The 15769-nt window shown below is 38.4% G+C and overlaps 1 protein-coding gene across 1 annotated transcript in view; it reads left to right on the top strand.

Moving 5' to 3' along the window:
* The first annotated feature begins 2658 nt into the window (after positions 1–2658).
* The window catches only part of PTPRZ1 (protein tyrosine phosphatase receptor type Z1), a 250813-nt gene continuing 237702 nt past the window's right edge, over positions 2659–15769 (top strand). The window contains 1 exon segment of the mRNA XM_043966245.1: positions 2659–3105. Within this exon segment, the coding sequence (XP_043822180.1) occupies positions 3048–3105 (58 nt within the window). The 5' untranslated portion in view covers positions 2659–3047.

Genomic DNA, 15769 nt, shown 5'->3' with positions numbered 1-15769 from the left:
CACCAACATTTCCTCAAGTCCCCTCGTCTAGTGTATTTTCTGAGCAGCAGGATCTGATAATAGCCTTGTAGTCAAAGACAGGAGATTATGTGGGCAGCACCTGTCTTCGATTTGCCTTGTGAGTTCCCAACTTTGAGAGTACAGGGATTGGACGTGTGACTTGGGGAAGCAAGAGATTTGAAGAATGCCATCCCTGATTTCTAGTCAGTGATTCAGGATTCGAGAGAGAAGGCCAATAGGAAGGGGCATTGCTTGTTCAGCAACCCCAAAATATGGTGGAGGAGGCATTTATGGGTTACTTCATGTTTTCATATCTGTTCAGGGGTTCCTGTGAATCCTTTGTGCCAGTCATCTGCACTTTCTGTGGAGTGAATGCAAGGCTGCCTTATACTGACTTTTTTTTTTTTTTGGTGAGGCAATTGGGGTTAAGTGAATTGCCCAGGGTCACACAGCTAGTAAGTGTCAAGTGTCTGAGGTCTGATTTGAACTCAGGTCATCCTGAATCCAAGGCCGGTGCTTTATCCACTGCACCACCTAGCTGCCCCTATACTGACTTTTAAAAAAAGTTCTGACCATTCATTAAGTCCCAGCAGAACTCTCACCTCCATTTGCAGGAAGCTATATTTGACTATTACAGCCCATACTGATTTCTCCTCTTTGAACTCCTACTATACCTTTTAGTTGACCATAAATAATTAATTATTCCCTCTTCCACTAAAATGCTCTTTTGATGTCTTCTAGTGGCATGGAGGTAGGTGGCCTGGGGTCTTGAAGTCAGTGCCAGTAGAGATAAAGCTAAAAAGCTTACATACAGTATACCTGTTTTCTGAAACCAAGCAAACTAAATGTGGAGTGGCTCATTACTAGATGGTTGTCTAGATGACGGATTATTTTCTGTTGCAGCAACTAGACCATGGATTAAGTTGTAGAGAAGTTGATATCACCTATGTCAGCATTAGAGCATTTATTCATTTGCCTTAGTTTTCTCTCCCTAAGGTGCTTCAGAGTTCTTTCATTTTCTCCTCAAGAAAAGAGGCTCCTTGAGGGCAAACATTGTTTTGTTTTGTCATTGTATTCCTGGACAGTTAACATAGTATCAAAGCACATAGTAGATCCTTAAGTAATTGCTTCTGATCAAAATTTAGTTATTAACAACCATTAACTATTGTGTGCATATTATCAAGTATAAAGGACTGTCCCTGAGGAGTACCAGGTATAGTAAAGGGCTAGTCTTGGAATCTTAAAGACCTGGATTCAAATCCTGCCACTAACACATAACAAACTATACCACTGTGGAAGAGTAATTTAATTGCTCAATATCCCAGGCAACTCTCTAAAACTGTAAATTAAAGGTGAGTTGTCCATCTGCATTAGTGGAGGGAGATTCCATACTAAGCACTGTTTTAAGTATTGTGTGAGGATGTAATAGGATTGTTGTTGTTGTTGTTGTCGTTGAGTCATGTTTGACTCTTTGTGACCCCATTTGGGCTTGGTTTTTGTTTTTGTTTTTGGTGGAGATACAAGAGTGGTTTGCCATTTCATTCTCCAGCTCATTTTACAGATGAGGAAACTGAGGCAACCAGGGTTAAATGACTTGCCTAGGGTCACACAGAGAGTGTCTGAGGCCTAATTTGAACTCAGGTCTTTCTGAATCCAGGCTTGGCACTCTATCCACTGCCCCCAATAGATTTGCTAGTGAATGGCTTTTTGGAGGAGTAATGACAGTTGGACAAGATGGTTTGGAGAAGGGAGTGACTGGAGGTAGGGGGATTAGTTAAAAGGGGATGGCAGTGGTCTGGGTTTACTGTGGTGAAGAGGTGATGACACTGTTCAGGGGAAAAGGTGCTTTGAACTATGCTGAACAAAAAAACATTTATTAGGGCTCAAGATGTGCCAAGCACTGTGTTAGGAGCCAGGAAGACAAAGAAAGGTGAAAATTCCTTAAAGAGCATTCTAACAGCGGAGATAAGGCGGAAAACAAACGAACAACAAAACACCCAAAACTTGTCCAAACGTGATATGAAGAAGGTAATCTATAATTCATGGAAGGTAATGATAGAGAAGATATTACCAGTAGGAAATGGGGTTGGGGAGGCTGGGAAAGGCTTCCTGCAGAAGGTGGGAATTGAACTGAGTCGTGAAGGTGGGCAAGCAGTGGTCACAATAAATACTAGACGACAGATTGATCAGAGCAGGAAGCACACTAGTAAATTGAAAGCGTGCCATATGTGTAACAGTGTGAGAGGCAATCAGGCAATCGGAGAGTCTTGCAAACGGAGGAACGTCTTCAAGTAGAAAGATTCTTTTTCAAAGATTGAGTACCTAGGGGGTGAGGTGAGGCGGGGGTGGGGAAGGGGGAATCCACCATCCCACAGAAGTAAGATGTCCTGTGAGAAATAAGGGCGTGCATGCGTTTAAGCATATGTGTGCGCGTGTGCCCGACTGCCTAAAGGCATGCACGCTGTCCCCCTGCTTCACTTCTCTCCATCACTTTTTAAAACTCGGGTACCCAAGCCGGCTCACTGCGCGTTCCCCCACCCACCTTTAGCTGGGCGCGCTCCTCTCCCCGCCCCCCCCCCTTTCCACCCTGGAGCGCGCGCGCGTGCACACATGCACACACACACACACACACACACACACACACACACACACACTCACTCTCTCTCTGTGTGGCACACTCACACACTCACACACGCACGCACCGGCGTAACGCGGCTGCTCTTCTCTTCGGCTCGGCGGCGGCGGCGGCGGCAGCAGCAGCAGCAGCAGCAGCAGCTGGCGAAGCAGAGCGAGAAACTCCCACACGCTGACATGCCCCAAGTCTAGTATTACCGGATTCCCCAGCGCTACGACCCAGTCCCCTCTGCTGCTCCCTCGCTCCGTCTCTCCCGAGCCCTCTCCTTTCCTTTGAACCAGCAGACCTGCCCCCCGCCCCCACCCCGTCCCCCTTAATTCTGTAGACTGGAGGATAAGAAAGATCAATTTCTCTTCCTCCACCCCCGGGAAGAAGAAGAGCCGCGCGGCGTGGGGACCTGGACGGTGCGGAAATGCACATTCCCAAGCTCTTCCTCGCTTGCCTCCAGCTCTTATGTATCTGCCGCTTGGGTGAGTGGGAGATAGCCTTGGCTAAGGGTGGGGGTCTCATGGGGGGGTCGGGGGGGGGCAGGGGGGAGAGGGGTTCAGCGCCAACCTGCCGCCGTCTAGCCCCCAAAGAAAAAAGGACCCGTTTACTTCGCTTCCACCCGGAACCTGCTGTGTCTCAACCTCCTAGATAGAAATGTGCTTCTTCCTCCTCCTCCTCCTCTTGTCTTCCTCCTCTTTCTAACCCCAAACATAAATTCTGCCCTTCCTCTGTCCAAAAGGGCGTGATTCTTGACCCTGGAAGAGAGCTTGTGGCTAGAATCGATCCTTTCACCCTGATCCGCCTTTCTTCCCCCTTTGGCAAAGTGTGGAAAGGACTATTAAAAAGAGACAAGAGGAGGCTAAATGACCCTATGGTGCCTTAATAAACGGACAGACAAACAAATAGGCAGATAAAGAAATAAATATGCAAGTGGTCTCATACTGCTAAGGGGACATTTTCACTTTCCAAGCCTATGCCGGTGTTCATGTGAAGGGGAAAAAAAGCTCAAATCTTACATTAAAAAAAAAAGTCCTATAACCAAAAGATAGTGTCTGGCAACAAGCACCAACCTGACTCTTTAGTGTTTTCAGTACTTTTAATTTAGTCACTTTCAAGTTTGGGCAGTTAGGGAAAAAAAAAAAAAGCTCCTTCCCTAAATCATATCTGACAACCCCCCCCCTTCATCTGACAGTTAGTTGTTAGTGCTGCCATGCAGCCTGTAAGAAAGTGAATTATCCACAGATAGCTGCCTTTTATTCCTTTTAGGAATTTATCCATCTTTCATTCCTCTCCACCCCTTCCTCCAGAACATGACACTCACATTTTACCAGGATTTCTTAGATAACTCAAATCTTCTTCCTGTAACAGCCAACAGAGTATTTTGAATGTGTTCCAGATTTCACATCTGCCAATCATGAATGAGTAGGATGACAGAACTGATTTACTGTTTATTAAAGAAATGTCTGAAAGAAACGGCTAAAAACTTTTTTCAGTCACAAAAGTATAGAGTAGTTGTGACTTGTTCAGTTTGTGTAATCAGTATTAGAAACTGGTGGTAGCTAAGTTTTTGAGTTCACCATTTAAAACTTGTTTTGTATATGCTAAGAGGTTTGAATTTTATTTCAATAAAGCAGGCATTGACCCATATTTTCATCCAATAGATGGTGCTCCTTCTGTCAGACTAAACCTTTATAAACAGAGCTCATTGTCATATTCTAATAATGAGAATAATTGCAAAGCAAATAAAATGATGCTTATGCAGTTGAATAGTCAGACGTGAGAATAATGTCAATTCCAAAGACTTCATGAAAATTATTCAAATGTACTATACGATATGCAGAGATGGCATTTAAGTACTGAATTGGTATCATTGATCTTTTTGGTGGTGGTATTAAAATTGTAGTGTTCATTCTTTAAGAGAAATATCAAATGTTCACCTGTTGAGTTTTTTTTTTTTAACAGCAGATGGGAAATTCCCATATAAGGTCCTCATTCATTATTTAATCTAAACTTTATTGTTGTCAGGGGATAAGCATGAAAGCATGTGGCTCATCCCCCAGGAACAATATATTCTGCTTGGGTTGTCATGTTCTGTACAACAGAAAGACATGATTTGGAGTCTGCCAGTCTATGGTTATACAGATGCTCATTCACAAATTTCTTTAACTTGACTAAAAATTCAAATGTTCATCAATTTGGTTTTATATAGGCACATGATGTTGTTTTCCTTTTCTGCTAGAAATCAAATTTGCTTTTCTCAAACCAGATGTCAGGAAAAGATCTACCTTAGTGTCTCCCACCATAGTTCTACTATTGTCCTATCCCCTGACCTGGAGGGGTCAGGAGCTCCAAATGTGATGGATGACTTGATCTCAGTGTTAATTCCTTTTGAAGAATAGAAGCAGATTGCATACTGTGGTGAATGGGGTTATTGTTTTGATGACTATCAAAATCTGTGTGACCCTAGGCCAGCATATTCACAACTCACCAATGAAGACTCCATTGCCATTAATCACCTCAACTGCAGTCTGTAATTTTATTCAACCAACTTCATATGTTTCCCATGTAGTATGGAAGTTCAGATGCATTTCAAGTGATGTAGTGTCACCTTAGCAATTACATAGGTCTTACCTTATTTAAGACATTCACAGCTGAAGATTAAGAAGGGGCTTTGCCAGTAGGGGGTGAGGAAGTGGGGCAGTCATAACTGTATCCATTCCTTTCTCTAGAACATTCAGACATTTTGAACATTGATCTTGAAAACTGGGAATTTGGGTCAGTTTTTCACCCTATTTCTATAGAACAGTTTTGCATCTGTAGGAAAATTGCCCACTGTAGCTACATAGAAAGAAAACTTTTCCCAAATTACTAGCCAGGATTGCTCAGTACAAAACTAGCAGTTCAGAGAACTAAGTGTAAATTTTAAGGACTTAAAATTGTCATTTGTTTTTATGAGAAGATTAATTTATCATAGTTTTAGAAGGTTCATACCTCCAAGGAAATAGACAAAATATGACCATCTCACTCATCTAGATATTTGTATCAAACTGAAAATAGGTTTTTACTTTGGGAGTTTCATAAGACATTCACTGTTGAAGATCAAGATTATATTGGGTCTATTGGCTAAATCAGTTTGGTCAGAACTATCTAGATTAGCAATCTGGTTTGTTTTAGATAAACTGCGTCCTTAGGAAACCCTACATTTTGTTTGGTCTTATGGACCTGATCTTGAATACCTGAATATAGCATTAATATAATACTATTGCAATATTTGTGCCATTACTATTGCACAGAGAGCATGGTAGCTATTCAGTTATGCAATATTGTCAATTAAGCAATATTTCAGCAAGACAGAAACTAAGGGTGAAGAGTATGAATGTTCTTCAAATAAGGATTTTTTTTCCTTGATAACTTTGAAACCTGTATCAAAAAATGCATCAATAAAGAGGTTTCCTGAAAGGCATGACTTAAAAAAATAAAATAAAAGATAGTCAACTATATAATATAATATAATATACATAATGAACTATTCATTCAGTTTTACCCACAGAACTTTGCAAAGGTTTTCCCAAAAGTTGGCTTAAATATGACTTATGAAGGAGAGAGAAATGTTTTAAGAGGTAAGGAAGTGGATAAAAATTTCATTTTACAGACCACCTTTCTGAAAATGATAGGAATTTCAAAATTTTCCAAATAAATTAATAAATACTTTGAGCTGTAGTAGAAGCATACATATTAACTATAAAATATTACTGAATATATTGAATATTAATGCTAAATATTTAATGAACCAGATATTCCCCAGAGTATAGATCACCTCTTAGTGCTTGGGCATGGCCATGAACTTAGGTCATTGTGCCATGATATTAAATAACACCCTACTGTTCTGAAAAACTTAATTTGGCTCATTTACCCAGAAGGAAGCATTGAGTATAATAATATGTGAATCTCAACTTGGGCTTTTTATCCTGAGATTTCATATACAAAATAAGGAAATAAACATGAAAAGTCATTTCATATTTTGTTAAAATACTTGACAGTTCATGGCACAAATATTTATAATGCTCATAGTAGTAACTTTTTAAAATAAGTATACTCTTAACTGCTTTTGCATCTATATTAAGGGAGCTCAGCTAGAATGTCATTTCACTGATTAATTTTACTCTTATTTACTCTTCTGGAAATTTTGTGTCCTCATTGGAAATTGTACATTGTGCAACTAACTCTTCCATTGTTTGCCTTTGGTGAAAATCAAAGTTTTCCTGGAAGTATGCATATTCTTTTATTTCTTTCTGGGGATAGCAGTAACTTGCAAAGTTGTTAGAAGTAATTAATTAATGAAGAAGGCAAGCTAGAGATATTATTATTATTATTATTATTATTATTATTATTATTATTATTTGACATTTATATAGAACTCATGATGGGCACTACTTGATACAACAACCTTGGGAGGTAGGTGCTAAACTACTAAAACTACTAAACTCATTTTTCAGATAAAGGAAACTGAGGTAAACAAAGGTTAAATGACTTACTTCCTAGGGTCACACAGCCAGTAAATATATGAGGCTTGATTTGAACTCAGGTCTTCCTGACTCCAGGCTAACATTTTACTTCCTAGATGATGAGATTGATGGTGATTTTTTTTTCTCCATGCTGTTCCATATTACTTGAACAGATTCTTCCCAGTCTTCTAAAACACTCATTGAAAACCTGCATATTTTTCCTTTCCCACACATATCCAATTTAGACTTATAGTTAAAGAGACACAGTTAAAGAAACCAACCTTTTTTTTCAACCATTTGTTAAAGTCTTTCACTCACTGAGAAAACTCAAGTTTAAAATAGTCAATTTCATATAATACCAACTGGGCAGTGTCTTGTTTCTTAACAAATGCTTATTCATAGAACCAAATTCTGAGAGTTGAAAGGGACCTTAAAAAACTTCCACTCTAGCCTCTTCATTTTACCTATGAGAAAACTGAAGCCCACAGAGGTTAAGTCACTTGTCCAGCTTCACACAGGTAATAAATAGAAGATCCAAAGGTTTCAATATTCTACCTTGTTATTGAGTTAAAGAATGATAGGGAGACACCGGTATTTACTGAAGGGGCCAAGGGGTTGAGGTGATTTGATACCTCTGTGACATTGCTTTTAAATATATTCTTCCAGATATGGGGGCTTTATTTTTTATATATTTTTTATATTTTCCATTTATGTACCTTGTCATTATTGTTATTTTCCACTGGTGGCTTAAAATTTTCAAGGATCTTGTCTCAAGTATTGTACAGACATCAGGAAAAAGGAAATGAACTTTAATTATAATTGATAGCAACAAGATCACAATATCAATGTCAGTTAAGCAAATAACAACATGTATTTGGAGCTACCATCACTTCTCCTTTGGGAGGCTACCCCCAATTCTCTGGATTATGCCATCACCCTTAGCAGCTGCCTCCTTACTTGTACTTGTGGGCCCCTTTTCTCATTGGTGAGTCCTTCCTGGAAGCTGGGTTTTGTGGAAGGCCCCAGACTAGCCATCCCTAATTCTCTTGATTCAGCCGTCTTGCCCAGTGTGAGTTCTCTATATGCCTGTGCTTTTCAGTTCTTTTTTGAAGGAGGTTCTCTTTCCCCATGAGAATGTCAACTCTTTGAGAGCAGGGACTGTCTTGCTTTTTTCTTGTTTTTGTATCTCCAGCATTTAGCACAGTTCTTGGCATACAGTAAGCACTTAATAAATGGTTATTGATTGACTGAGAAGGGACCTTAAAGGCCATCTGTTCTAATAGATAAAGAAATTGATGGCAAGAAAGATGAAGTAACTTGCTTATTTATATTACAGGTAGTAAATGTCAGGGATGAGATGAGACCAGGACATCAGATTTAAGGGCCAATACTTTTTCCTTCTATCAAGCAAAAACAGTCATGTTTTAAACAGGAAAACCAAAGTATTTTTTTTTCTAAAGAAAATAAATATTATACATCAGTTACTAATGAGAACATGTCAGCCATTAATTTGAAAAACAATAATGTTCCTGAAATATTGAGTCATGTAAGTATTGAACTTCTTTCTAGGCTCAGTTCACATTAGCCATACTTAGAGACATAATAGGGACAGCTAGGTGTCGAAGTGGATAGGGCACCAGCCCTGGAGTCAGGAGGACCTGAGTTCACATCCAACCTCAGACACTTGACACTTACTAGCTGTGTGACCCTGGGCAAGTCACTTAACCCCAATTGCCTCACCAAACACACACACACACACACACACACACACACACACACAACCATAATGACATTGAATTTCTTTCATAGAAGCTTAAGAGGAGATGGGGAAATTCTGGTGGCCTTGTCGCTGTTGTTTGTCCTTCGTTCTCAGAAAAGACCATGACATTGGGAGGTGATGTCATGACTTGCAGTGAAATGGATTTAAGTGAGGAAGGGCTGTGCAAAGTCACCAACCTCACTCTCTCCTCCAGAGTCATCAGTGTATAGTGCCAAGATGTACTGATATATATCAGTACAACTGGAGATGTTCCTGGATGTTTGAGGTAATTGAGATTAAGTGACTTGCCCAGGGTCACACAGCTAGTGTCAAGTGTCTGAGGGCAGATTTGAACTCAGGTCTTCCTGCCTCCAGGGCCAGTACTTTATCCACAGCTCCACCTAGCTGCCCCTCTGGAGGCCTTAAGGGTGAATGGATGAAGGGAAGGAAGGAAGAAAGGAAGGAAGGACAGATGGAAGCTAGGAAGCTCAAAGGACAGTTTGTGGATTATCTAGACTGCTGTGAACCTTGTGAAAGTTCTGTGGTGGAACAGGGGTGTGCTGGAGCCTGGCTGTGACTGAGTTGAGTGTTAAATTTTAAGTGTGTATATTTATACCTCAGAAATCTTCTAATGCTACAAATCAAGGCTTGATTGATTAGTTTGCTGAGTATCTAAACTTAAGAAAATTATGAAGAAAATGTTGATAATGAAAATTAAACTTAAATGTGTTGTATGTGTGTGCGGTTTTTTTTTTTGTCTCAGAAAACCAGTTGTTAAACATTTTCCATAAGAGCCCTGATGGTGGGTCACAAGAGAGTGCTATCTTGGTGAATCCACAAGGAAATAAGTATTTTTCTTGCTACAAACAGTGCTTCTGTGGTTGATTCAATTCATTTTAGATTTATCCACTTCTTTCCTCACTTCTCTGGTTCTGACCTGGCCTCGAGATACTGGTCTGTATTCACTTTAATTTTCCTTGCCATAATCCCTCTCTGGAGCACTCAAGACTTCATCTCAAACAACTTTACCAATAGTTATATTCAGAGACGTTTTCTGGATCCAGGCTAAACACACAATATTTGAAATTCTAGGTACATGAGGGGCTCTCTATTTGTTGGACTCTCAGCTGTACACTGGTGGGGACTATTAATTGGAAGTGGTCGGTCAGTATGAGTTGGGGCCTGGCACTCATCACAGCAGTGTAGCTTTCTTTGTTGTGGAAGTCATGGCCCAGCTGGTCAAGGCAACATATGAAGTGTCCTAAAAAGTGAGTGTGTTTGTTTGAATTGGGTTGCAAGGCAGTAATTAGGAGCGAGGCATCTCAGGGGCCTCCTGAATGGTGGAATTCTAAAGTATCTAAAAGCCTCAGCACCAGATTAATTCCTTTCCAGTGCTTTCCCAGTGCTCAGGATAACCCCAGAGACAAAATCACAGGGAATGATAGGTAAAGGAATAAAACTGTATGTGTGGGCATGCACCTGTGTATGCCTGCAAGAGCAAGTCCAGAGGCAATTTAAAGAATGGAAGATTTGGAGACTCCTCAGGATTTACAGATAGAAATTGAGAACCACTGATTTACTCTACCAAGCTTTTTTTGCTTCTCGTCTTTTTCTGCTGCCTCTCCTTTCCCCTTCTCATTTTAAGCTTTATTAGTCTTTTCTTTGAAGGTTGAACATGAACACATGGACAAAACCTGTATCAGTCAGCTTCAATGATTAAAAGTTTGCTAGGAGAGGAAGTTATAGCTATTAGTTAAAACCAGTTTTTAAAACATTTTTCTGTTCCTCATTACCATAGATTGCAGTTCATGTAATTAGAAATACTTGGCGGGGTGGCAGCTAGATGGCGCAGTGGATAGAGCACTGGCCCTGGAGTCAGGAGTACCAGAGTTCAAATCCAGCCTCAGACACTTAATACTTAACTAGCTGTGTGACCCTGGGCAAGTCACTTAACCCCAATTGCCTCACTAAGAAAAAAAAGAAAAAAAAAAAAGAAAGAAATACATGGGTACAGACTGAAGTTAAAGGAAATATTAATATCCAGGTTCCTATTTAAAATTTGCTTATTATTATTAGCTTCATCCAATATGCATAGATCATTTATGTAACTTTTTAAAAAATGAGCTATACTCTATGGTCGTAGAATGAATTTCCCTTTCTAGAAGAACAGACTTGATATCTTGGTGAATATATACCTTCTAAAGAGCCATAATTAATGGCTAAACAAGACAGCTAATTTGTAGGAAAAGAAGAATAGTTAGAGTAAATCTTCCTATAGAGTTAAAACTCAATTCCAAAATAGTGGCTATAGGTACTTCTTTCCTTCTCCATCTTGACCTCAAGATCCATTTCCTTCTCTTCTTCCTCCATTTCCTCCCTATCACTTAACTCTCTCCATTTTCACTGTCCCCTTAGCTAGCTCTATAAACCTCACATCTACTCACTTATTGGACAAGCATTATGATCAGAAATCATAGGATTTGAAACTGACAATTTCCTCAACCGGCCAAGCTACATATCCATGTCAAACAAGTAAGAGCAAAGATAGAGCTAATATTAAGGAAAGGTTTGACTCAATTGAAAGATATTAATGTCTATATTGCCCTGTTCTTTTTAGAATCTGAAAGATTTATTTGCAGAGTTTGGAGAATAAATTGCCATACTATTTCAAAATTTACTTGTTTTGAAATCAGCTAAAACAGGGCATTCTAATCATCAAATATATTGATGAAGGCAACATTTTTGCTTTTTAAAAGTCTCTTTAAGATGAGCTTATGTAACCTAGTTCTGATTGCTTATCACCATTAGAGGCCATTGTGTGTATTTCTTTCTGTGTAAGATTCTTTTCACATTTTAGTGCATTGTAAAACAAAACTAAGGGGCAGCTAGATGGCGCAGTGGATAGAGCACTGGCCCTGGACTCAGGAGTACCTGAGTTCAAATCCAGCCTCAGACACTTAACACTTACTAGCTGTGTGACCCTGGGCAAGTCACTTAACCCCAATTGCCCCATAAAAAACAAACAAACAAACAAAGAAAACCAAAACTAATGTCATTGGGGAAATGTTCAATGGGTTTTCCTTGATATATCTCTATTTGGCTTTAATAATAACCCCAGAGGTAGGGGGATCTAGAGTAGGACATTTCTTTGTGGACCTTTTAATCTGTCTGTACCTCAGATCACCCTGAGCCACAGGACCCAGTCTTAGAATTGAATTCATTGTTTTGGACTAGTATAGAAAAAAAAAAAGTTAATAAAGCTGGTTGTTGTTCCTAAGGAAGATTGCAATTTAGTAAGAGAAATAAGATAGAAACACTGAGTGCTATAATATATATGAGATAAAGAAATAGCTTCCACAAAAGAAAAGAAGTAGCTTCTAGACCCCTGGTCAGTGAGACCTCCTCCAGAAAGGTCTCAGGTTGCCACATGTTAAAGTTATTTTTTGATTCTCAGTACTTTCTATCTGCTTTGCATTAATCATATTCTTATTTGTGTTATTTGCATACTGGGATACATTTGTTGTATTTCAGCCACTTCCCTTGTGTTTTGTTGTTTTTGTGGTGTGTTTTTTAAATTTATGCTTTCCTTTTTTACACCATTGTTATTTTCCAATATTCTCGTTGCCATAAAATCTCTCCCTGCCTTTGTAACAAAGAAAATAAGTTAAGCTAAACAGAATGTCACTGCTACCACACCTGATAATGTATATCATCTGAATTTTTGTCTGTTGTATTTGTATGTTATATATTTTTGCGTGTAATATGTGTTATCTGTCATCTCTCTCAACATATTTTGGCCTCTCAGGCAGTCAAGAAACGTTTATTAAGTGCCTGTTATGTGCTAGGCACTGAGCTAAGTGCTGAAGCTCACAGTTTATTGGGAGATGGGGAAGAAGACACGCAACAGGCAAACAATTGTGCATAAACAAGCTATATATGGGATCAATTGGAAATAATTATCAGAGAGGAGGCACTAGAAGGCTGGATCTGGAAAGGCTTCCTTAGAAGGTGGGATTTTAGCTGGGACTTGAAGAAAATCAGAAAAACTAGGTTAGAGATGAAGAGTGGAACATTCCATCCATGAAAGACAGCCAGTGAAAATTCTCAGAGTTGGGAATGGAGTATCTTGTTTGAGGAGCTTCTAGGATGCCAATGTCACTGGTTTGAAGAATATGTAATAGAGTGCTATGTGTAAGAATAATGTGGGGAGAGTGTGGAGGTTGTGAAGGTTATGAAGAGCTTTGAATGTCAAAGAATTTTTGATCCTGGAGGGTGATGGGAGCCACAGGAATGTATTGAGTAGGGAGATGATATGGTCAGATCTGTAATTTAGGACAATCACTTTGATGGCCAAGTGGAAGATGGACTGGAGTGGGGAGAGCCTTATGGTAGAGATTCCAAATTAATAGGCTATTGTGGTAGACTAGGCATGGTGCAAGATACTGAGGACCTACGTCTGAGTAGTGGCAATGTCAAAGGAGAGAATGAATGGGGTGTATGCAAGAGATTTTAAGAAGGTGAAATCAACAGGCCCTAGCAATAGATTGACTGTGAGGTGTGAGAGAGAGGAGAGATTGAGGATGACACCTAGGTTGCTAGCCTCAGTGACTGGAAAGAATATGAATTATCATCATATGTTAAGACAATTAATATGGAAGAAACTGCCTGTCAGATCTATGGATAGGGATCATGAACAAATAAGATATATAGAGGTTCATGGGAGGTTTTAAAATGGATAATTTTGATTATGTAAAATTTTTAAAAGTTTTTGTACAAAAAATCCCAATGCAGCCAAAATTAGAAGAAATAGAGGAAAATGGGGAGAGAATTTTATAGTAAATTTCTCTGAGAGAGGTCTTATTTCTCAAATACATAGAAAACTGAACCAAATTTATAAAAACAAGAGTCATTCCCCAATTGATAAATAGTCAAAGGATATGAATAGGCAGTTTTCAGAGGAAGAAGTCAAAGTTACCAATAGTCATATACAAATGCTGCAAGTCACTAATATTAGAGAAATGAAAATTAAAACAACTCTGACATATCAATTCACACCCATCAGGTAGGCTAAGATGACAGAAAAGGACAAATGCTGGAGGGGATGTGGGAAATAGGTACACTAATGTACTGTTGGTGAAATTGTGAACTATTCCAACCATTCTGGAGAACAATCACGCACTTTGGCCAAAGGTCTATAAACCATGGATACCCTTTGGCCTAGTAAATACCAGTAGTAGGTCTATACCCCAAGGAAATTAATGAAAAAGGAAAAGGACCCATGTATACTAAAATATTTATTTATAAATACATATAAATTTTTTGTGGTGGCAAAGAATTATAAACTGAGAGGACATCCATCAACTGGGCAATGGCTGAACAAGTTTCAGTATATGAATGTGATAGAATACTATTGTACAGTAAGAACTGATGAAAGGGACGGTTTCAGAAAAACTTGGAAAGACTTATATGAACTGGTAGGAAGTAAAATGAGCGGAATCAGGACAATATACACAGTAGTAGTTCTATTGTAAAGATAACTAACTATGAAAGACTTAGTCACTCTAATCAATACAGTGGTCCACCGCAGCTGCAAAGGACCCAAGATGTAAAATGCTATCCACCTCCCGATAGAGAACTGATGGATTCACAGTAAAGACTGAATCATTTTTTCCTTTTTCTTGCTTTTCTTTCTCAGGACATGGCTAATGCAGAAATGTTTTGCATGCCTTCATATGTATAATGGGTATCGTTTTCTTACTTTCTCATTGGGTTGGAGAGGGGCTGGAGAGAGGGAGAGAATTTGGAACTGAAAATGAAAATAATTTTTAAAAGTAAAAAAAAGATTTCATCAAAAACATATGTTAAGTACTTACTATATTCTAGTTACTATAGTAAGTAAAAACAGTCTTTGCATATAATCAGAATTTGAACCATTGACTTTCTTAGTGACATTTTAAATTACCTCAATAGCATTTAAAAATGTATGAATAACAAAATTTGTTTGAAACAAAATGGTCTTGTTGATTTTATTGTATTTACTCTAAACCCATTTACTCCCATCATTATCCTGAATTTTTTTTATTATGAACTTTGGCCCTCTGAAAGTGAACAAAAATTGGTACTTAACACCCAAGTCAGCAGACTGTCAAAGGCTTTCTCAATATCCAGGAAGATCAGCTTGTATAATGGTTACCATCTTTGTTTTTTATAAACTCATAATTTTGTAAATGTACTTAAAATTTGAATTATACAAATTGAATAGAAAATAATAGATTAGTTAAGCCATACAATAAACTTCCATACAGGTCTTTTGGTTTTAAATGAGAAACGTTACTTTGGTATGACCGATGCATCTATATAGATAAATTAAGGATAAGTGAACTATTGAATTGATAAATCATTGAAAGTGGAAAATGAGGAAAATAATGGCAGGTTATTAGAGACTATAATTTCTTTGCTTAATGTGAAGGTGGACATTCTATATGTGTGTATGTGTATGAAATAAAAATATATATGTATGTATTTACATATATATATATATTTGATGGATGCAAGAATTTTGTCTATTTAAAAGACAAGGCTAATTGTTTTAGGCTGAAGTACTGGTTGGTCACTGACAAAATATTATAGTGAAGTTTATTTATGATATATTTCAAAGAAAGTAAATCTTTAAATGGTATATATGGATATTGCTTTCTGGATGTTTTGTTGGTACTTTAAAATGATGTTGCCTTATTTTATGCATTAAAATATGAAGGATGATAGATTATAATTAAGTTTTCTTTATACTGTGTTTTACCCTAATGGAATTTTTAAGGTAGGCATTTCCTTTTCTTTCTCTTTCTTCTTAACTTCAGCCCTCATTCACGGTAAGCTTTCTCT

Source organism: Dromiciops gliroides, chromosome 5 (assembly GCF_019393635.1).
Source record: "Dromiciops gliroides isolate mDroGli1 chromosome 5, mDroGli1.pri, whole genome shotgun sequence".
Taxonomy (NCBI): Eukaryota; Metazoa; Chordata; class Mammalia; order Microbiotheria; family Microbiotheriidae; genus Dromiciops; species Dromiciops gliroides.
Note: the sequence above shows the minus strand (reverse complement) of the source record. Positions and strands in the feature narration are given on the sequence as shown.